The sequence below is a fragment of the Botrytis cinerea genome, chromosome 5 (genome assembly GCF_000143535.2).
Source record: "Botrytis cinerea B05.10 chromosome 5, complete sequence".
NCBI classification, from domain to species: Eukaryota; Fungi; Ascomycota; class Leotiomycetes; order Helotiales; family Sclerotiniaceae; genus Botrytis; species Botrytis cinerea.
The window spans coordinates 2,384,726-2,408,491 of record NC_037314.1 but is presented as its reverse complement, the minus strand read 5'-3'; the positions used below and the strand labels follow the sequence as shown (position 1 = coordinate 2,408,491).

At 44.9% G+C, this 23,766-nt stretch overlaps 4 protein-coding genes across 5 annotated transcripts; 3 read left to right on the top strand and 1 right to left on the bottom strand.

The window, feature by feature from the left end:
- The first annotated feature begins 226 nt into the window (after positions 1 to 226).
- On the top strand, positions 227 to 4,252 carry BCIN_05g06910 (hypothetical protein). The gene is made up of 4 exons (XM_001548038.2): positions 227 to 1,721; positions 1,815 to 2,669; positions 2,736 to 3,027; positions 3,107 to 4,252. Exons 1-4 carry the CDS (start codon positions 1,672 to 1,674, stop codon positions 3,452 to 3,454), a joined length of 1,545 nt encoding a protein of 514 aa, XP_001548088.1. The 5' UTR covers positions 227 to 1,671; the 3' UTR covers positions 3,455 to 4,252.
- A 2,616-nt stretch (positions 4,253 to 6,868) lies between these two features.
- On the bottom strand, positions 6,869 to 8,936 carry BCIN_05g06900 (hypothetical protein). Its single transcript, XM_024693163.1, has 2 exons — positions 7,871 to 8,936; positions 6,869 to 7,816 (listed from the first exon to the last, which is right to left on the bottom strand). Exons 1-2 carry the CDS (start codon positions 8,778 to 8,780, stop codon positions 7,605 to 7,607), a joined length of 1,122 nt encoding a protein of 373 aa, XP_024548948.1. The 5' UTR covers positions 8,781 to 8,936; the 3' UTR covers positions 6,869 to 7,604.
- Positions 8,937 to 9,682: 746 nt separating this feature from the next.
- Bcgwt1 lies at positions 9,683 to 12,419 on the top strand. The gene is made up of 2 exons (XM_001548035.2): positions 9,683 to 9,884; positions 9,943 to 12,419. Exons 1-2 carry the CDS (start codon positions 9,765 to 9,767, stop codon positions 11,323 to 11,325), a joined length of 1,503 nt encoding a protein of 500 aa, XP_001548085.1. The 5' UTR covers positions 9,683 to 9,764; the 3' UTR covers positions 11,326 to 12,419.
- A 6,087-nt stretch (positions 12,420 to 18,506) lies between these two features.
- Positions 18,507 to 23,323, top strand: BCIN_05g06880 (hypothetical protein). Of its 2 annotated transcripts, XM_024693162.1 has the most exons (4): positions 18,507 to 20,231; positions 20,286 to 20,879; positions 20,942 to 21,662; positions 21,732 to 23,323. In XM_024693162.1, exons 1-4 carry the CDS (start codon positions 19,197 to 19,199, stop codon positions 22,904 to 22,906), a joined length of 3,525 nt encoding a protein of 1,174 aa, XP_024548947.1. In that variant the 5' UTR covers positions 18,507 to 19,196; the 3' UTR covers positions 22,907 to 23,323. The 2 variants fall into 2 exon arrangements, with proteins under 2 accessions (XP_024548947.1, XP_001548082.1); XM_001548032.2 differs by having other exon boundaries at positions 20,942 to 23,323.
- The last annotated feature ends 443 nt before the right edge of the window (positions 23,324 to 23,766 follow it).

Below are 23,766 nucleotides of genomic sequence, written 5' to 3'. Positions count from 1 at the left end.
ATCGAGTTAGAGTGTATACCATTGGATTCATTTTATCCCTTCCCCCTCCGTTATTGCCAAAAAGTGGCACCCGGCAAGCGTTACTGAACCGAGTGTAATTCAACAACTGATGAAGGGGAAGAAAAGTCGACTAAAAAGATTAATCGACTAGCAAGCTAGATAGCCGGACGGACTAGACTAGACTACTAACTAACTAACGAACTAACCAACTACTATTACTCTGTACGAAATACATTATTCCGAGTATTATTTGTTTATGAAATTCTGGTACACTTTTTCCTGCCTTCCCAAAACAATCGTCCAACAACTCTACTCCCCACCCCACCCCCAGTAAAATACCCAGATTGTACAAGTACATCCCAAGAGCTTAGCAGACCCAGACCAGTTCTGGTACTAAAAAGCTCTCTCATGGCTCGAATCGCTCATTCTCATCAAATTCATGGATGGCTCAAACGGCTTAAATGGCACACCAGGCGCACATTTCGCTCAATGCTCGCAGAACAAGCGCTGCTATTTGTCTCCAGATTTTGATCCACTCTACCCATCTCGATCCCTGATTCCTTGATGCATTCGTCCCAGTCTTCCTAATAATTGCTAACGCTTGATTTTCTATGTAGTAGAAGACAAGGACAAGAGGGAAAAATTATAACTGCTCGGGTCCAGCCGTGTGGTCTTCTTGTTGGCTCAGTCATATATAGACCTCGTCCAGACCCTGATGTCCACCTTCGAGCAGTATGACATCTCATCGTCTTTCTCTTCTATTGTGGTAGTGTGTCATTCTTGTTTTAGGGAACTGGCTCCTCGCAACTGTATATTTGATCCAATTGAACTCAGGTACACGAGGATGACAGTCGTTTGGTGATCTCTTCGTCTTTGTCCTTCGTTGGTTGCTTGAATATATATTGGCAGGTTTCTTGGGAAAAGTTTTTTTGTATTTTGGTCTTTGGGAGCAAACAAAATAAAGAACTACCATACATACATACCATATCCTTTTTACCACAATTCGAGGATTTTCATGGCTGGATTCCAGTGAAATCACTATTCCTCCCAAAGAAAGAAGATTTTCTCCCCGAATTTTTCTGAGATACGAAGAATTATTTCTACTTGGTCTGACGGGCAAACATATCGAACGACCCAAGCTCAGTCCTCCTCTTACGACTCCCCCGTTTTCGCGCATCACCACCACCACAAACTGCCCTCGAGACCTTCATTCCACGTCCCTTCCCTCCACGACATATACTGGCATCATTTGACCAACATCGAAGACACTGGCCCAATCTTGTTTCTATACGTTGCAATCCACCCCTTTTGAAGGAATTTTGGAAATTGACGGAATCCTATCATACATGTGTTACGGGTCTTCTGTAAAATTCTTCATAATATCATATCAAACCGGGTCAAAATCGCCCACTTCCATAAGCCCTTTTTTTCGACCTCATCATAAAAGACTTCTATCCCGCGGTTGTCTTGCTTGAAACATATACGAGTCTTACACGCCAAATCCGGTTTGCCACTTCCTACGCCTATACCTCACGAATTTACCATACCTACTCAACTGATCCCGTGTGACGTTCAGCCTGTTCCTCACTTGACCGCTGTGGATCTTGTCTAAAGGGAGCTCCTCGTTCTCTTTCACTCCATACTCTATTACTTTAATTTTAAGTAGCAAAAATGGCTTTGCCTAGTCTCGATATATGGCAATGGGCCTTCTTAATACTATGGTAAGCTCAGTAAAATCTCCCAGCCTCGCCTACCCTGCTTCTATTTCTGTTCCTGCGCCACACAAGTCGAGAGCTAATTGTGGGAACAAACAGGCTCCATCGTTATGTCAGATTTATTGTCAATACTATCAGCCATTGGGTTTACAGAACAGTGCCAATACCATCGAATCCTTCTTTCACATCGAAAGATGTGAGCGTCATAATACCTACGATTCATAATAATTTCGACGAATTGAGAGATTCTCTGCAGAGTATCCTCGCATGTCAGCCAGCCGAGCTTATCCTCGTCACTACAGCCGACAAACACGAAAAGCTCAGGAACTTTTCCAAATCTTTGGAGGCTAACAACGTTAGTGTTTACTTTGCACCAATCGCGAACAAGCGTATCCAAGTATGCGAGGTCATTCCAAAAGTGAAGACGCGCATCTTGGTAATGGCAGACGATGATGTCACGTGGCCAAGAACAATCCTACCCTGGTTACTTGCACCCTTTGAGAACGCAAAGATTGGTGGTGTTGGGCCATGTCAACGAGTCAAGCGAGTACGCAATGGCACCTTTGCCGAGCGTGCATTCAATTGGCTTGGAGCTGCTTATATTGAGAGACGCAACTTTGAAATTTCGGCAACCCATGGTATTGACGGTGGAACCTCCTGCATGTCTGGGCGAACTTGTGCATTCAGGTCCGAGATTCTGCAAAGTCCTCTCTTCTTGGATGGATTTAAAACAGAGAGATGGGGGCAATATCAACTCAATGCGGATGACGATAACTTTGTTACGAGATGGCTTGTTGCAAATCAATGGTCGACATGGATTCAATACAACCGAGAGTGTGAAATCGAAACGACACTCGAGAACAATTTCAAGTACTTGTACCAATGCTCGAGGTGGGCTCGCAGCAATTGGCGAAGTAATTATACTAGTTTGGTTACGGAAAGACATGTTTGGCAGTAAGTCGGGGCTCTTTTTCGTCAAGTCACGAGGTGGATATTTTTGCTGATCATCTCTGCGTACAGTCAACAACCATGGTGTGTCTATGCTCTGCATATTGCCACCTTTACCTCCTTGTCCTTCGCTTTCGATCCTCTCATCATCTACCTTTCGTTGAAGGCCACTGCATCTTGGTCGCCACAGAATCAGATGATTGCAGTGGTTGCCCAATTGGTTTTCATGCTTTTAACGAAAGTCGTGAAGTTGATCGGCCTCTTCATTCGAGAACCAAAAGATATTGGATTCCTTCCAATCTCTATTCTCTTTGGATATTTCCATGGGTGGATTAAATTATATGCACTGCTGACACTTCGGATGGTAAGCTAATACTCCGCTCTCACATGTTTTCCCTTTTTGGGCTCCAATGCAATTTTAGATACTAACAATCCTTGCACAGACTTCGTGGGGTAGTCGTGCAGACGGAGATGCCAATGATAGCCATCGTATGAGTCCTCGAGCACGCCGCAGCGAAAGCATTACACTTCCACCGGGCAACCACCCCGGTCTCGTCCGCTATAAAGACGAAGTGCAAATGGAAGCACCCGAAACTATTGAGAGCTCTCAACACACCTCCTTATCGGAAAAGTCGAGCTGCGCGGTGGAACCGGAGCTTGACCCCTATCTCCATTCGGATGATGAGTACAACGCGACTTTCTTTGATGAAAGTAATCTCGACTCCGCTTCCGATGGCTCTTACGATGCAAATGATTCTCATGATGATGATGATGTCTTTCTTTCTCATTAATTTCCTGATGAGGCAGTTGTAGGAAAGGACCCCCCTGAGACGCTAGTGCAGCATTGTCCTGGGGGCGATCGCTTTCCTACTGATTGTCATTTACATGCGTTGTCTTATTGTTTCAACGTTTCTTCACATTTCCGGCCGGCGTACGCGCTCGTGCATTCAGCATATTGGTGATTGAAAAGATTAACTGGGTTATTGATTTCTACACAACATATTCTTGCATTTGTTTTTGGAGTTTATCTTTCATTTACTTTTCTTGAAAAGAGATGAGAAGACTTGGTAGTTGCTTTAGGATATCGATGTACATACCCACATCCCACACCTCAGAATTTGTTTATTTATTTTTTTCTATTTATGTGTTGTTTCTATGTTGTTCACTCCCAATTTGATATTTTCTTCATTTCCCATTTATTTACTAGGATGGAAATTCGGTCTACAAAAGTGTCGGGGTGACGGGCATTAAGGACGGTGTCGAAAAAGAAAAAAATTCTTTCCGATATCTTCATTTCATTTTCTTTTCCTTCTTACTTAATTATCTGGGGGGTTTGAAGGAGGAAAGACTCTCATATAGAGGTCCACAATCAAAATGGGAATAGGATCTATGAGAAAATAATTTTTGGTCACGGAAATAAAGGCAGCATGATAGTGATCTGATCTGATCTAATCAAATCATGTAGAATAGAAGCATAATTATCTCCATAGCATATGGATGCGATAAGATGGGATGGTCTGTATAGGAGACTCGGAAGCCACAAACACATAGTTTGGATCTTCAATATCAAATTATCGTTCGTTTGTCTAAACTTGAAATTAACTGGCGATTGAAGATGCGTGTGAAACCCAACCTATCGACAGCCCATAAATCTTGGCCCAATTTTATTACATACTCATTCCGCACCCTATAGAAAAGTGCTCAAATAGACACCATATTTCACCGTCTCATATGTACATAAGTACCTTGCGTGTTCATTCTGTGGTAAGAGATAACTGTTGGAAAGACGATTCGGCCTGTCCGATTAGCAAAGCTAGGTGCCAGAGTCTACCAAATGCGGCAAGCCAGGGAAAAAAAAGAACGCAAGGCAAGTTGGGATGAAACGGTTAGATAATGAAGGAGGCAGGTTTGAAGAGTATGGGTGTGTGACGCATATGCATATATATGTACTGCTACCTGCATATGCTTGAATGACAATGGCATATTCCTTGGCATTGGCGTGTCTAATCGGAAGTTACCCAGATGGTGGGGAGGTGGGTATTTCATTTGCTCAATGTTGCGTTGAGTTTTGATGGATCTGGACTGGAATGGAAAGGCAGCATGTTGGACTGGGAAAGGATGATGCGATGTGCGGAACTGGAAAGACGTTTTGAGAAGATTCCCATAAAAGGTGGAAAGATGTTAAGACCAGACAGGTGTTCATCATTCATGAGCCGTTGTAACGCTTATGCAGTATGCATGCATATGCAGTGTATTACAGGGGAAGGGTGTTGCGGTTCGGGGTTTGTGATTTGTGTGGAAGGAATGGCGCTGGGGTGTTGAGTGATTACCCAGGTATTTATGTGGTCTCGAATTATGTTCTGGACTGAGGTGGATAAGTGATTGAAGAACCACATAGGTATCTTCAAGCATACATACGGTGTGCATGTTGGAGGATTTCTTTGTAGGGAATGGCAGTTTTCCGATTGTCTTGCGTTGCATCTGGTAAATACTTTCGACAAACGGAGAAACAGGAGCGGAATTATTTAGGGCCATGTTGAATATACACTTTTCACACTGTCCGTTTCGTTAGGCATATGCATGGTAAGACGGAGTGTGCCAGCCAAACCGGTATTCGCTCGGGACTTCATGAGCATCGAGAACATGCGAGGGTGTACGGAAAACGGAGAAATGGGAGAAATGGGATCTTGCGTTGCAATCGGCAAATCACTCATGCAATTACATACATTACATCCGAATGTCACTCGGCATCTAGGTGCCCTTTTCGTCAGTCGATGATGTTTCCCATATGATCGGAGGTTGGTCGCCAAGATGGATATTTATCCGGCCCGGGACCGAAAAGAGGGTTGGATGAGATAATATATGTATGAGGGAGGTGATTGCCCCGTTCTGATTGTGGGGCCGAGTGGTAATTTGACTTGTTCCATTTGAGTATGATGAGATTAAGGATGCAGTGAAACTTCCTATACGTTGTGTTCAAAGTATGATATTATCAGGAAGTAGGCAAGTGGAGTTGGAGGGGGGGAGTGCAAGGAAGCGAGGTTCAGGCTATATCAAAACTCGCCTGGCGTAGATAGGCAATGTTCATGCCTCGTAAGAATGAGTGAACAGGATCTAAATATGGAAGCCGAAACGCACCATGAAAATTCAGACTTTCTGGATAAGTTTCATCATTATTTTTGTGTCTTTGATGTTGATAGGGGACAAAAATTAGGTGAAATAGATGCAGAGAATGCAAAATGTCATATTCACATGTTTGGCTTTTATCTGTCCGGAAATGAAAAACCTTGGATCAATATGACGAAACCACGACATATGATCCGAGAAGATGTAGATGATTGGAGAAGGTGGGGAAATGGGGGCACACTCCGTATATGGCTTATATTTTTTTTTTGGCAAATGTGAGTTTCATGAAGCATGAGGTTTTCACACATTATCTCAACAGCGAGGGTGTTGTGGTAAGGGTTAGCACGCGAAGTTTGATGTATGAGCAAGAGAAGATAAACTGAGGACAGTTGGAATCTTAGGTAGCAAGCTTGAATCGGATGGACCTGCATGGATGGCGTCTAGGTGTTACATGTGCTTCCTGTGAAAATGTATATGATCTGGGGAAACACTTGAATATCTGTCATTGAGGAATTCCAGAATTTGGAAGCCATCTGTTAAACTGGGAGGTATTTACGGTACGTGGAGACGATGTATCATTTCTGGCGTGTCTGCATATGTCACAATTGTTGGTGATGGAAAGAATGATTTTACCACGGTTTATCTCGCCTAAAGATTTGTCTAGTCAGTGTGAATGCAGGGAACCTGTGGGAGACTACTTGATTACGGAAGGAAGCTATAGAGAAAAGGGGGTTGGGACCGTTTCTTCGTTGATATTGAGGCGCTTGTGTAGGTACATCCTGCGAGGCAGTCATTTATCTATTTGTCAGAACTTGCGGTTGAAATGAAGCATAGTGATATACTAGTAAGGATACTAACACCATGATTTCAAGCCCTTTGGGGCATTTTAAATTTTCACGACCTTTAGACGCGGCAGGGTATTATAGATGATGAACTAGACGGGAATTAAGTAATTGGGCCGACTTCAAATAGATCAATACCGAGGGCAAGACTCTTCAAATCATCCACTAGTTCAATTTGAATATCATGGTATGCGCATCGATTGGACCCTCTTCATACGAACCATTCAAAAAAATCAGTAGAACATACGAGGTCTTTGAAGATTGAATTAAGTCATTGGAAAGACAAGACCTGCTAAGAGAGCCATCGGCTCTTCGGTCAATCAAGTACAATTATCTAGCCGAACAATATGTGAATTTACCGATGCACGGCTTCATGACTCAACACTGCGAGCCAAAAACCCTGAATTCTTTCCTTATCGCGCCTTTCTCGGTCAATGGTCAAAAATTGAGATTTTAATCATCCTTGCTCATATTTATGTACCTTGGCCGTCAATAGCGTCATGTATTTCATTCATGCGACATATGAAAATGGCCGCGCATGGAATCTCGGTCCTAGTTGTTCAATCATGTTACGGAGTAAATGAAATCCCCTCCGTCGATAATCAAGACCAATGATTGCCCGATGAGGCTTTGAAAGATCAGGTATGAGTAGCACTCAAGGATTTGACTTTATCCTGTTTCAAGTACAGAGTACCGTGGATCGCAATAGAGTGCTTACTGTCGCATTTTAGTAAGAAATAGTAGACCCTGAACGGAAGTGTCGTCACTAAGCTTCCTCCATCAAATGCACAGCGTGATATCTTTAAAGTTGCCGCACCAGTGCACCACGTGGCCTAGAACAAACCCACGCAGCCATGCATGAAATCCCGACATGTATCCCTTAATGTTTCGTTTGAGATATTACAATCGTAGGCTGTGTCCGATCGGATCGTGGTCCCGTTCTCCCCTGGTTTAAAAGACCCGCGTGAAAGTATCAGCCTTCGCTCTCTACCCGACCAGCTAGGAATGAAATGTTTTCCTTCATAGCCGGCGTGATCTCCCCTTGGCCGGTATAAACATAGGCGATTGTATCCACCCATGCTTCCGGGCTGGGTAAAGGAAGATCAATGAAATCGCCATTACGAATATGCCCCGAAAGCATCAGAGCAGCCAATACTGGGAGATAATGTAAAGCATATTCTATGTCTGGAATGAATTGTTAGCCATGAGATACAGCGTCATTGTACACAAGACACTCACGGATCGGCACTACCACGTGATTTGAATTGATCTGCCGTCTAATACGGTGCGTCCCGCGTCGATCTGGAATGGAAACTTGCTGCAAAGATAACCGTCGAAGCCTGCTAGACCTTCTGACGATTGTGGAATCCCTTGGATGATCTTGATTGGACTGAGGTATTGGTATGCTGTCTCGCAATTGTCGAATATCAATTTCTCTTTGAATCCAAAAAGGTTGTCGTTCAATTTCTCTAGGTAATACTCTAGCACGTATAGTCACCTGATCCGACACTTTGATAGGCTCATGCACATCCTTTTCTTTAGTAATTCCAAAGCTTGGTCGCCTTAGACTGACTGCATTAACGAAAGCATCAGCGGAGACAACATTTCCAAAATAAACGTGACCCCAGATCTGCAAGCGGTCATGGGTATACTGAAAGGGGACACAGGGTGTTGGAGTGGAAGAAGCTGGAGTTTCGGAATGCCGCCTAACATCGAACATGCTGAAATTCAATGAATTTTTGGTACGAATAATGGGGCAAGTGTCAGGTTCTCCTATCTTCTCATTGGTGAGTCGAATCCCTGGAACCATCTGTGACGATGGGGAGATTACACTTGAAGATGCCTTGTCCAAGGAAGGTGTGCATTTCGCCAGGGTCGCCATTGTAGAGTGCCTCCTAGGGGTTTGCTGTGCTTGAATTGAGCCATTATGCCGCGAGCACGCGTCAAATTTCCAGCCGATTGGTTTTTGGTATTGTGAGGCATAAGCTCGTGCTGCCACTAGGCTGGGACTGGGGAGTTGTGTGAGCGGGGATATGGACCCAGCGCCCTGGGATGGAACGCTACGCTCACGCTCACGATTTCGCGCAGATTGCGGATGCAATTCGAGATGCTGCAGCTGCTTATTCTGCGAGCGAAAGATCTCCGGCATGGTAGACTAGGCTAGTTTCGGATAATACTTGAAGGAAGGCCCGAGGATAAAGCAGAAGCCTGGCTAGAAGCGACCAAATATATTGAGTAGAGAGATAGCAAGTTTAAATGCCAGTGCTTATAGTCAATCGTTTTTGTGATGTCAAAAGATATCAGCTCTATTGATGGATGAGGTTCAAGAAGAATCCCAAGAGCAAGTTGGGCGAAGAGCTTGAATACTATATGATTTAAAAGAAATCAAAATATATGAACTGATATCCTCATGCCTGCCTTCGCTCAAACGAGACGTCAACTACTCACGTTGAAAGGAAACGAGTTACAGAATGTCTGAACTATAACACCCCTTGAGTCTCCCTTTTCAGCTTCTTAACATCAAGCCGCTTGTAACTATGGGGAGATCTGTATCGCCACAGTATGCAAGTTCCCATGGGGACCCGAGACCTTCTCAAAACTGGGTAGCCACAGGCTTTTGACAGAAACTCCGTTGAACCGAACTGCGGGTGTGTTTCGATCACACATGGCCTGATAGGCCGGATGCGGCTTTAACGCGCACCCACGAGTGGCTCTAGAGAAGAGAAGTCACCAGAAAGATTGATACTTTTGCAGAAAGAAAGAAGCTGTTTCAAGTATCCGCGAGACATCTCATAAAATAAGTGCTTGTGGCTGTGCGCTAGGGATCTAAACCGGTCAGAACTTTCTCTCAGTTGTCCCTGGGATGCTTAACTTTCAGAAACACGAATCGTGATTTTCATCGAGACTGAAATGCACTCCAATCATTGCAGAATCTCAATGGAACACACGAGGAAAGAAATGTCTCACAAGTTGTGAAGTTGGAAGAGTGAAGTGATGTGTTTGGTGAACCGAGCGGCGGGGCTGTCGTAGCCACATTGCGTCGGATTGTCTGGCCTCATCAAAAATTGCAACATAGTTTTTGACCTTCTCATCCAATTGGTATCATTGATATCAAAAGCCCAGCGTTACCAGTATGTCGCGGGCAGCGGAAGCAGCTATGGCTGCTAGTTATAAAAGCTTGAAGGAGGAGTTCGTGTCAAATTTGACAGGTGGAGGAATTGGAGAAATTAATATGGTTACTGCTGTCGCTCCAGTATGTTTGAGCAATGCAAACAATTGTTATTCCACAGCGAGCTAACGTACTGGAACAGGTCGCAGTTATCCTTTGGTCAGCTTTACAGAGCCGCCAGTATTTTTTCGCACCATATACCCCAATTGCTTTCGCTGTCGACTTCCTCCTCAATGTCGGGGCTATTCTTCTTGCGATTTCTGTCTACGCAGATATGCCTCTCATATTGAATCTCTTACTCCTTGCGCCAGTTCCATTGTTATATGCAATTCCACCACAGAAGACTACACAAAAGGCCCCGCCAAAGAAATCAAGAATGCCACAATCAAAAGCGAAGCCTTCAGACGAATTGAATCCTCTTCCAAAGAAACCTTTCCTTACCATCTATAGAGGGGCGATGATGGTTATCACTTGTATAGCTATACTTGCAGTCGATTTCAGGATTTTCCCACGAAGGTTTGCTAAGGTAGAAAACTGGGGAACGTCGTTAATGGACATGGGAGTAGGATCTTTCGTATTTTCAGGTGGTCTTGTGGGCGCTCGTCCGATACTCAAAGAACAGAATGCTGGTCGAACAACGAAGCTCAGCACACGCTTATACAACTCGATACGCCATGCACTACCATTGATTGCTCTCGGGACCATACGTTTATACAGTGTCAAAGGATTGGACTATGCGGAGCATGTTACTGAATATGGAGTGCACTGGAATTTCTTCTTTACCCTTGCATTCATTCCTCCATTCGTAGCGATATTTCAGTCTGCGTTTCAGCTCATCCCGTCATACGCCCTGTTGGCCGTAATCCTCGGCTCCTTGTATCAAGTTACGCTCGAATATACCAGCCTCAAAGCGTTTATACTCACAGCACCAAGAACAGATCTATTTTCGAAGAATCGTGAAGGAATCTTTAGTTTCTTTGGCTACCTCGCAATATTTCTGGCGGGTCAAGCAACTGGAATGTTTGTATTACCACGCAATTCTATACCCACGGGAGGTCCAGTTGCTCAGAGAAAACGCCTCTTGATGAAAATGGGTACATGGTCAGGAGTGTGGATTGCCCTCTACTTCTTCACGACAAATTACAGATATGGAATGGCATTAAGTGTATCACGCCGCCTTGCGAACCTTCCGTATTTCCTATGGGTTTCAGCTTTCAATTGCTCACAATTGACTGCATTTTGTTTGGTGGAAACGATATTCTCCCCGGCGGCTCATAAAAGCATGGATGCGAAGACGGAAAAGGAGAATTACGAACTCTCAACAAGTCGAGTCCTTGAAGCATTTAACAGAAATGGCCTGGCCATCTTCTTGGCTGCAAATCTACTCACAGGACTCGTCAACCTGACCATCCCAACTTTATTTGTCAGCAATCTCCAAGCTATGGGGATATTACTACTTTATGCCTCTGCTTTGACAGGACTTGCCGTAGGTTTGGATGTATACGACATCTCCATCAAAATGTAATCCCGGATGGGGATTGTTTAAGCAGCACAGTAATCTGCAATCTCGCTGAGCACAGCTTTTGCCTTGCAACTCCCGTGCCTGACGAAAGCATCGATGAACCTTGTACACAAACTTTGACATTTGATACCTGCTTTGCTTTTCCGATGCTGTGAACCTGAATATATATCCACCGTACCGTACGGGTAGATGAGACAATGAAGCAAACAAATCCAAAGTTTCGACCTCTGCAATAATTTGATTCATGTATCTCTCGATGCATATACTAGAAGCTAAACGTACATCAGAGTCGGCTAGATCAGATCGGTGTAGCCAATGTTCTTGTCTCCTTTACAGATAGAAAATCAAGTGACAGTCAGGTAATCAATCAATCGACCAAGCAATCCCAAGCATGAGACTCTACAGTAAGATAAACTACCCTCCAAAGATACAACCTTGACCAATGATTCCGCACACATACATACTATACTCGTCAGGCCGCCTCAAAGACTGTGTACTATATTGTATTTGTATTGTATTGTACTATATTGTAGCCTGGTGATGATCATCAGGTTTGTTCATCGCATCGGGATGGATGCTGAAAGCCTGAAACACATGCACCTTGCACCTTTCACATGCAAGCCAACTTTTTCCTCGTCGTGGATCTCCCATTTTTCAAGGTGTGATTCGTAAACTCGAGGAGAGAGAGGGGAGGGAAGTGGAATGGAATGGGATGGGATGGGACGATGCAAGGTCCCTGGCTTTTTACATGCATGCATGCATGCATGCCATTCATGCCAATACGACGTTGACTAGTTGCGGCCGGAATCGTGATTTGCGTGTGTGCTGGGTGAGTGGGTGGGTATGTGGTGTGTGGTACCTGAATCTTTCCTGGTTGGTGTTGGTGTGCTTTTTGGGGGTTCTTGTTTCTTGATTTTTACTTTTTTCTTCCCCCGAGGATAGATTTGTTGCTTGGGGTTTTCTATATCTATATCTGAGATGGAGATGCAGCTGGATTTTTGGGGGTATTCGATTTTGATGTGTAGATGGGCATTGTACATGTACATACATCAGTACTTATCTAATTCTAATTCTCACACACCATAGTGCTGTGAGCATACCATCCACACCTGGAAATACTAATGTTTCTTTCTTTCTTAGAATTGATATTAATGTTAACATTCACATTCACATTCATGTCCTGGGAAGTCTTTAATGTTGAGGGATATGAGATGAGATGATATGACATGATATGCAGTGAAACAATATCCATCCATCCATCCATCCATCGGGAGAAGAGAAGAGAAGAGAAAATAAAATTTCAGGATTCTTTGGATCTTCTGTGGACCCCCCCCCGTTGCTCTTCTGGATTGGGATCTATCTTAGGGGTGGGTGTTTCAGAGAGTGGGTTTGGTTTGGTTTTGGGGAGGAGGAATGAATGAATGAATGAATGAATGAGTGGGTTGGTGGATTGGGTTGAGGGCTATTTATATTTATATTGTTATATTGTGTGCAGGCAGGTATGTGTGTGTGTGTATGTGTTATATATCCGTGATGTCTTTCATCGAGATATATATATATAACTACAGATAGATAGATAGATATAACTATATATATATATATATATAAATCTCCGGCCCCGAATTTCCCTTCTCGAGCTTTGAAAATCCATCGCTTGCGAGGGAGAGTGGATAGGTATGTATGTATGTATGTATGTATGTATGTGATAGTTTCCGCGAAACCTCCTTCCTTCCTGCCTTCCTTCCCTCCTTCCCCCATTCACCTACCCACCACCTACCCGAAGTATAAACATAGTTAAACATAAACATAAACATAAACATAAACACCAAAAGAAAAAGAAAAAGGGAAAAGGGAAAAGGGAAAAGAATATTTGGGGTGGAACCAACGTAATAATATAATATAATCAATCACCTACGGGATATACCTGATAGATATAATATAGCACACACAGCCATCGCTCACCTCACCTCACCTCACCTCGAGATCTGGTCTGGTCTGGTCTTGGTCTTGGTCTTGGTCCGATCCAACTACCTATCTAGATAGTTTATTTTATTTACTTTGGATAACTTATTTACGTGTGTTTTACGCATTTCGCTTCCCGTTCTTTGTTTCTTTCTTTCTTTCTTTCTTTGCCGTCTGCCTGTCGAGGTAGGTAGCTATCCACATATCTCTCTATCTATCTCGTCTCGAAGTTCTCCCATCATATCACATCACATCACATCACATCATATCATATCATAAAGATCGCATCACGATGTAAAACAATATCAACCCGGCAGACAGGGAGACGCTGGTTTGGTTCAGTGTTCAGTGTTCAGTGTCCAAATATAGTATATACATATATACATACATACATATATATATACATACGGTACCGGATTTGAAAGTGTGGTCTCTATCTGTCTGTCTGTCTGTCTGTCTAGATTAGCTACCCACTCTATTGTTCGAAATTTTGGGACGAGTCTTCTGTTCCGGTTCCGGTTCTGGTTCTTGGTTCTGGATGAGGAAATATTTGGTCGGGTGGGTGCGTGGGTATTAGACAAAGAAGAACAACGAAGAAGAACAAGAAGAAAAAGAAGAATTGGCTTGTCTATCTATTTATCCGTTCGTCTCATTCTATCACCTCAGATTGCATTTCATCTATGCTATCTCCATCTCGATTGCTAGTTATATCTATCTCGAGGCTATCTATCTATCTATCTATCTATAGTGATAGCTAGTCGATTATGACTTGCATAAACATCGGAGATGAAGCCAATCATTTCATTTATCTAGTGAGTTAGTGTGGTGTGTTAGTGTATCTGGAAATAAACGCCCGCTCCGTGATGGTCCCTATGCACCGCACCTACCTATGCAAGAGTAAGGAAGTATGTATCCGAGTATATTCAACGCTCTGATTAATATTGTTTGTCTTGTTTGTGGTTGGTACTGTGTGTTTGTTTATATTTATATCTCCTTTCATGTTGATGAATGGGCGGATAGTGGGGAAGAATAAGATGGAGGATGATGATCTCTTTCTTGTTTCTTTTTTGGAGGGAGGGAGAGAAGGGGTGATAATTAATGGATAATGTGATGTTGATGTGTAGATGTGGCTGGCTTCTTTGTTGATACTCGCATTAGAATTGGAATTTACCGAGTCCGTACATACATACAAATACAAATACAAATAAGTGATAGAAGATAGATTAAGAGTAATTAAGGAAAAATTCGCCGATGATGATGATGATGATGATGATGACTTCACGACGCGTTTTGTTATGCTAAAGGGAGAAAGTAAGAGAGAACTTTCAAGGTTCTTCCTTTGGGATCGATTTCTAGGCTTTTACTAAATAGATAGATACACTCCGTGCTGATAGTCTGATACTTTGGACGGTGTACCAATGCGATTCCGAAATACCTAGGGAATGATTCACCGGTACTTCGTACATGAGGAGAGGGATTCGATTTCCTACTGACTGGGGGATCCTGGAGAGGAACACGCATCGGATAGACAGAGAGACGGGTGGATAGAATAGACCAATCGCGATCTGAATATTCGTATACCGACTCCTCCTCTCCTGAGTCCTTACTCACAGACAGACAGACAGACAGACAGACAGAGATGGATAGGATAGTCCAGACTCCAGAGGGAAAACCTAAGAGTCTAGTGAGTAAGTATCAGAACCAGAACCAGAAGTGCATATCTCTTTCTCCAGGATCTAAGCTTGCCACGTCAATGCAAAGGGAAACAGAGTTTTTTTTGTTTGTTTTGTGATCATGATGATGTTATGATGTGTGTTTATGCTATTTGGTTAGCATGCATATGTGCATGCATATCGAACCTTCTCATCCCATCCCGTCGCATTTCCAAGAATGCCATTCTTCTAGGGTGGTCCCCCCTCATTCGCGGGTCCGGCGTTTGTTCTTCGGGGGAGCGAGCTAGAAGGCTGTCAGATCTTTTGCTTTGCTTTGCTTTGCATTGCTTTGCGTTGCGTTGCTTTGTTCACCGTTAGTTAGTGGGTTATTAGTGAGTTTCCTCGATATCCTATCATATGCACTCCATTGCCGAGCGAAAGTTTGTCACCTCCCTCCCAACCAACCCCCTCCCTCTCTCCCTCCCTACCCGGTACGTACCTCATTATTATGCCAGAGAAAACGCGAGAGCGACTGTGCAGATCATTGGACGATGGAAGATGATCATTAATGCTCATGCTAATGTTCGTGGGGAATTCCATTTGTTCGGTTCGTCTGATCTATCAAGGGGTGACCTGATTCTTCTCTTCGCTCTTCTCCTTTTCCTGTCCGAGGTGTGTATCTATGTGAAGGGAGGGCAGATGCAATGGAGATAGGTATCTAAGGTGTAATATGGTGTTTCGAGGACTGTTCATGCGGAGAGTTCTGGATGGTGAGGGTGATGAGAAGTTTGTGTGATCCGGCTGTGTAGTAATGTAGAGTAGAAGAAGCAAAAGAGTGTCTTGTTCTGTGAGATTGATATTTTGGTTGTGAAGATTGGATTTGTTCTTGTGGAATTTGCTTGCCTTGGCTTTGAGTGTGGTCTATGTACCTACCTACCTGCCTGCCTGCCTGCCTGTCTATCTATCTATCTATCTATCTACTCATCTATCCATCTACCCTTCTACTGACCGCGCCTTTCAAAATATCCAATTCGGTACATCTCCCGCATCGATCGCTTCCCCCCATCCCATCTGATATCCATCCAACAAGCCGAGAACGAGGACGGACTTGGACGTAGTAGCACACGCAAACGAATCTTGAATATCAGCCTGTCAGACACCTAGCTATCGAATTAGATCCAAATCATACCATAGTGATTTTACAGCTTGCTCTATTTCCTTTCATATAGGTATGTTATGCATGATTCATTCATTCTTCATTCATTGTCTTCCCCTCTGGTTCTCGGGTAGTATCAATCTCAAAAGTATCAAACTATCATACCATCCATACATACCACCACACGCAAACAGCAAACACAATTTATCTATTCATATCTTACGGGGGTCCAAGTCCAGCTGCCTTGTATATATGTATAGGTAGTGCAAGCTTGCATTTCTCTTCCAGCATCATAATTCCACATGACGGCTTACCTTTCCCTCCCTTGCCCTGTTCAAGTATCCCGCTCCGTTCATCCACGGCCCTGGGCTTTTCATTTCTCCTTTTCTTTCCTGACCACTTTGGAGGTCCCTCCCCTCCCATCCCTCCCATCCACCCTCGCTAAATGAGCAAAAAGGAAATTACTTTGTCGCGAGAAGGTTTCGGCTGACCCAGAGAAAGGTTGGACTTGGGGGAATTGGGAGGAACGTGAGTATTGAGACGAAGAACGGAACGAGAGAGAAGGGAAGGGAAGAGCGAGTCTTTATTATTATTATTATTATTAATCTTAAGGGCTGGTTTCATCTCTCCGAGGGAAGGAAGAGTGGTGTTTGCGCTGCGGTAAGTAGGAGAAAAGAAAAGAAAAGAAAAACGTACCGACTTGCCGACTTATTATGTATGATATGGGATTATAGTACAGTTAGTGCATTCATTGCATTCATTACATGACCTTATAGGACGAGAGTACATAACCCATCCCATCCCGTCCACGTAGGGAAAAGAAAAGGCAGGAAGGGGAAAAAAGCAAGAGGCGAAAAAGAAAGGAAAATCGATGGGGACAGAATAGTAAGTAAGTCATGATCCCAATGCATATTTATTTTGTTTGGTGTCAAGTTTCGCCATCTGCACCGCGCGAGAGTCGTCCCTAGGCTGTCTTCATACACAGACGGTATCGACAGTGTCTATCTACACAGTGTAATTACCCAGGCATTCCAGGTCTCAAGGGCCCAAATACAGGGAATGTGGGGATTGCTCGCACCTAGCACCCACCCACACTCGGTACCTACAGAGGACAGTACCGAGCAGTCACAGTCACAGTCACAGTGGCAGCTACAGTCAATAGTCAATATACCTAGTCAGTAGTCGGTCGACAGCCCAGCATCCAGCACCCAGCACCCAGCCAGTACCCAGCATCCAGCTCCCAGCACTCCCTGGGCAATGTCATCACATCCATCACATCCATCACATCCACCACATCCACCACATCCACCACATCCCTCGTCCGATCAGCCCAGCGTCACACCTGCAAACCCGCGGCCAATCTCTCCAGCACATAATCTCGCATCTTCATGCTCTCCAGCTTTATGCTCTGGGTACAGGGGATGGGACCAGATGGTTAGGACGATTGTTTCCATGTGGTAGCGGTCTCTGGGCACATCTCTAGGGATCTCTCTGCACCCCTGGACATATCCCGATCTCCTCTGTACAATTCTCGCTCGGGGGTCTCTATTCACTCTATTCACTCTATTCACTCTATTTGCTCGCTCTTATGCCTTATGCTCCTCACCCAGGGCGTGCCTGATGTACCTTGCTCACCTTGTTGTTCCTTTTTCTTTAATCCACCACACTACCAGACTACCAGACTATACCACTCTACCACTCTACCACTTCGCTCACTCACTTGCTTGCACACTCTCCCTCCCTCCCTCCCTCCTTGCCGTTGACACTCATTCGCTCGCAATCTCTCGCGCGCGCTCTCCCCCTCTCTCCTTCTCTGCCCTCCCTCTATTTAACCCTCTCGTCGTATATTGCAAAGAAAAAGCAAAAAAAAAAACACAAAAAAATACTCACCACAGACAAGCCAACTTACACACTGTCGTTAGAGCTAGAACCGAGAGAACAGAGAGAACAGAGAGAACAGAGAGAACAGAGAGAACAAGTCCATAAATCCCTCCCGACGAAGGAAAAGAAAAATACAGAAGAGAATCACTCGTAACAGCCAATAAGACATCGCCAAAGAAGATTACCACCCTTCACAATTTACAATTACATTCACATTTTACCTTTTACCATCTCACCTTTTTACCACCACTTCACCCAATTCGCCCAATTCGCCCAACGCACCTCACGTAGCTTGTCGACCTGGTCTACCTTGCAGTTCGTCCCATACCAGAGGTAGAAAGAAGACGACGACGAACGAGCAGAACGAGCAGAACGAGCAGAAGAAGGCTCCATCCCTCCCTCCTCTCCTCTCTTGCCTCCATCCACATCGAGATTCGACCGAAAAACAAAAAGTCCCCAAATCCCCAAATCCAAAACAAAAAACTCAATTCGATTCATTTCAATCTCCAATCTCAATTTCAATTTCCAATCTTGGGGGTCTTGCTTTCCTTTCTCCCCAGCCACCCACATTTAATTACACGCTCTCTACCTGCGAATTACAATCCATCCATCCATCGATCAATCAAAACCAAAACTTTGGGCTCAATTGATCCGCCAACAACCGCACATACACATACACATACACATACACATACACATACATCGCACGCACACTCACACTCATACATACATACATACAATACACTTACATCCACTGACATCCACTTACACCTACACTTGCGCTTGATACACATACACCACAGGGAAAAGAAGAGGGTCGACGCTAACCCAAGGAGCCTTTCCCGCCAGAGCCCAGATTCCTCGACCGCCTGCTTTTTTGTTCGGGAGCTGCAATATCTAACATAATAGTCGCCCCGAATTCAGCGCCAGCCGCGATACTCTTTTTGAAATTTTGTCCAAACTCTAAAAAAATTCCAACAATCCTCTTCTGGATAATTGTTATCGCCAGCGTTCCTACTATCTCCCTGTCCCCACGGTGCAATTAACTTTCCTCGATCCTCCCCCCTCCCATGATGTTAGTTGGTGGAAATAGGTGATAGACCGGCGAAAACCTCGCAATCACAATAGCACCTTCTGAATTGTGCCTCAGCAACGGTTGTTGTAATTTCCGCTTGCTAGACACCCAATCTGCGATTGACAACAGTGCGCAAAATTGTCAAGATATGTCTTCAGCCGCTTTGCAGACCGCCCCTCATCAACCAACATCAATAGGATCGCAATCTCCAGTGGCAGCACCATCGTCCTCGGGGAGACCTTACACTTCGGGTTCACAGCAATCTCGAGACCCTTACTATAATCAATCCACCACCAACGCGTCTCCCTCTTCTGCACGAAAACCATCTCGAAGGCCGAGCGGCAATGGCGCATCTACAAACACACCTCCCCAACCCCAGTACACCTCACCTTTGGTAACAACCACCACCACCGCTCCAGTAAACTCTCGCACTAATAATCCTTCAACCCAAATATCCCCAACCACCGCAACATCCCCTTCGAGTTTTGCTCCAATGGCTCCGGGCGATCATCAACGAGGTGTGCCCCCGATCGTCTCGGAAAGATCCTCTTCCAACAGACCGAGCACAGCAGTAGCGGCTGCAACGTCGGCAACAAATCGTAGCTCGAGTTCGAGACGAGGTGAGCATCCGGACGAGCAGCGGGCGAGAGATGCTCCACGTCGGGCACAGTCACAGGAGAACCAATATCACGAGAGGAGGAATATCCAAACCAATGGAACGAGCCATGAGGATGCAACAGCTGCTGCCACGGCGGCAACCCGAGCCAGACGCAGAGCTCAACAATCACCTGAAGCGTTACCGCATAGACCGAGTGGAGGTCGTGAACAGAGAGCTGGTCCACCTTCTAATGCACAAAATAGATCACATCCAGCCGGCACCACTTCACCTGCTGGGCTGTCCCACGAGGCAAGCGAAGTGTTGAATCGTGTGGTTGTCAGCGATCCCAAGGTGGATATGGAGCGAGAGAGGGAACGAATGGCCGAGGCGGTACCTAGTGCCGTCGCAGCTCCTCCAGTGGTGGAAGAGGCTCCTAGGCAGCAGAGATCCCGTCATGATCACTCAGCAAACTCTGGGAAACGTGAAAAGAACAGCAAATTTGGTGAATACTATCTGGGCAATACGCTTGGAGAGGGAGAATTTGGTAAGGTGAAAATGGGCTGGAAACAAGCAGGTGGTACTCAAGTAAGTCTTCCCTAAATCTTGATTTGATTTTTAATACTAACCCTATCCCCCTAGGTCGCTATCAAGCTCATCCGCCGCGATAGTGTAGGAACGAACCCTACGAGACTTGCAAAGATTTACAGAGAAATCGCTATTCTTCGCGAGATATCCCATCCCAATATTGTTCAATTACATGAAATGGTTGAGACAGAAAAGCAAATTGGTATTATCCTGGAGTATGCTTCAGGGGGGGAACTCTTTGATTACATTCTCAATCACCGATACCTCAAGGATAACGCTGCTCGCCGCCTGTTTGCTCAATTGGTTTCTGGTGTTGGATATTTACACAAAAAGGGAATTGTTCACCGGGATTTGAAGCTGGAGAACCTTCTGCTAGATCGCAACCGCAACATTATCATTACGGATTTTGGTTTTGCAAACACCTTTAACCCAGACGATGAGCTCGGAGACGAAATCGAGTACAACTTAGCTAGTCGTGATTACGTCAAGCGTATGGAATTGGATAAGATTTTACCCGGCGGCTCGCGGAGAGGAGATCTGATGCAGACAAGTTGTGGCAGTCCGTGCTATGCAGCTCCAGAATTGGTTGTGAGTGATTCTCTGTACACCGGCCGCAAGGTCGATGTATGGAGTTGCGGGGTAATCTTGGTAAGTTTTGGGGGGTGGTTTTTTTGCACCTGTTGATAGTGGTACCACTAACACAAAGTCAGTACGCAATGCTTGCCGGGTATCTACCTTTCGATGATGATCCAGCCAATCCCGAGGGCGACAACATTAACCTTCTCTACAAATATATAGTTTCGACACCACTTACCTTTCCAGAATATGTTACACCGCATGCTCGAGACCTTCTCCGTCGTATTCTCGTTCCAGACCCACGCAAACGTGCAGATTTATTTGAAGTTGCTCGACATAGTTGGTTGAGTGAGTATGCGCATGTCGTTGGCTTTATTACTAGCAGCACAACAACTACTGTGGAGATTGCCAATACTACTGTTCCATCTGATGAACCTCAAGAGGCTCCCATACTTGCTAGAAGTGCTTCGGTTCGGGAACCCAAATCACAAAAGGCACCCGCAGCCGTTGGGGATCTTAGTAGGAAACATGGGCATGTGGATCAAGATGGAGAAGAGGCTCCTCCCAAAACTTCAAAGGATAACAAGAGACGAACTGTCCAGGTCGAATATGTGGCTCCAAGGTCACAAACACAAAGAGGCGAGCCTTCTACCAACTCGTCCGGTGCTCAATCTGGTTCGAGAACACGCGCTCGTGCTGGTAGCCAAGGCCCAGTCGAGATTTCTGGAGCTCCTCAAGGTTCTAGAAGAAACGTCCCTGCAGGAGAGAGGCAATCGTCTCAGGATCCTTCAATGACGAGAGAAGCCCAAAATGCAGCCTCGGCAAGACGAACGGGAAGCTCACAGCGACAACAAGGTATGGTTCCACCTCCTCGACCTACTCGAGATCACCGCGCAGCATCAGACATTAACCATACGACCTCAGTGACTGGCCAGCCATCAATCGCAAGACCAACCACCGGTGGTTCCATGACTTCTAATAGATCTGGATCTATGGGCTTCCCAACCCGAGGATCGTACAGCCAACCTGTAGCGCCAACCGTCGCTGGAACTAATGCCCATGGCCGTATGTCTCAACCTCAACCAAAGAGCTCAAATAGCTACAATATATCCCCTCCTATGATTCAAGGCGAACAAACCTTTGAATATCCTCCTCAATCAACTTCTCAACCTATAGCTCCAAAATTCGCTAGAGTCGCAGGACTTCCAGCGGGAACTGCAAACGTACCTTCTGAGGGTAGCAAAACTCACAAGAGATCAAACACGATTGGTGGCATATTCAGCAGAACAAATTCGCTCTTTGGGGGCAAGTCACACGCAGAGAAATCTTCAGAAAAACCAAAGAAGTCATATCCTCCAGTCAGCATGTCAAATGCCAATGTCATAAATACCGATGACTCGAGACAGTCGATAGACTCCAGACGCTCCATATCATTTGGATTTGGTAAAAAGAGAAGTGGAAGTATAGCTGGGCGATCGCAAACAGGTTCTCAGGAGAAGGCTTCAAGAAGATTTTCTCTTCTCCCGGCATCATTCTCCTTAAAATCCATTGGTATCGGTAAAGACCCAAATACTCCACCTGCTAGCACTCCAACCGATGGTCACTATGAGCCATACCCCGAAATGCAAGGGGATCATCTCGACGTGTCGCAGGATAACAGAAATGTTAGTGGAAGCACAGCCGAATATCAGCATGCGGATATGACATATGATCAAAACCGCGCTAGCCCGTCACAACAAGAAAGACAGCGTTTCGCTCAACCACAACAGCAAAACCCGGATTCTAGGATGGGTGGCCCACCACAATTCTTGCCACCTGCAAACTTCCGCCAGGATGAATCGGCATTGACGACTGATTCTGAATCTTCATTTGGTCAAAGTCGACGTGGTCCATATCAAAATGAAAATAATAACTCATATGAAGACTCGCGACGACCAGCAGGACGTAATAATGGGAGAGGCGTACTACAGAAGAACAACCGCAAGTTTGCTGATGCTTATGATCAAGAGCATGCACACAATGATCATGGTGGCAGTAGTGGTGCCGCTAGAAAGGTCATGGACTTTTTCCGAAGACGTGGAAAGGCTCGTGGAGAGTGAAAGTCGTCTCAAGATAATCTTCCTTTTTAAATGATATCACTTCGACATATACACGATAAAAACTTTGTTCAATTCTGGATTTATGCATAAGCTTTCAGCGAAAGTACCGGAAACTTGCGATTCAGCTTTTGGTCTGATTGACAGCAAGCTTTGCTTTCATTTCTCTAGAACGGCTTGGCGGGCCTGCTGGATTTTGGTGCGGGAGGATGGAGGTGGAGTGTGGGCAGGCGTTGGCATTTCATCATATGGTTCGCTTGTTATATCTTCTCGCGCTCAACTCGATTTCAACCTGGACCTGGACCTGGATTGGTGGATCGCGAGTCTCATCATTGATGGACGAGATATTTGACTCGTTTTTATTTTTGCTTTCGCTGTGGATAAGATTATATCTTGGGGTTATGGGAGTTGAATTGAGTAGCATTTGTGTTGTCTGATTGTGAAGAGTAGTCGAATAGTTTATTTTTCTCTTACCTTTAGCTTTTTAAAGTTGTTGTTTCGCTTTTTTTCTGCCTTCTCTTCTCTATTAATTTGGTGGTGTGGGGAATGAGATGAGAAAGGGAAGAGGGATATCTTATTGGGTGGTGTGATAGTGGGTGGAGTCTCGAATAATGGGTTCCTTTTGAGGGAGGAAAATACGCGTGTGCTTGGTTCCTGGATGGAGATCAATGCTAGATTTGGCGGGTCTACAACATTGAAGGTGGAATGAGAAATAGAGCATGCGTGTGGAGGGGGATGGATTTTGAAACTTGAGACTTCAAAAGCGAGACTTTGTGATGGAGGAAAGGGGAAGGTTGTGAGGGGAGTAGAGAAGAGTAGAGAAGAGAACTGAGAAAAAGGGAAGAGAGAAAGGGAGAAAGATG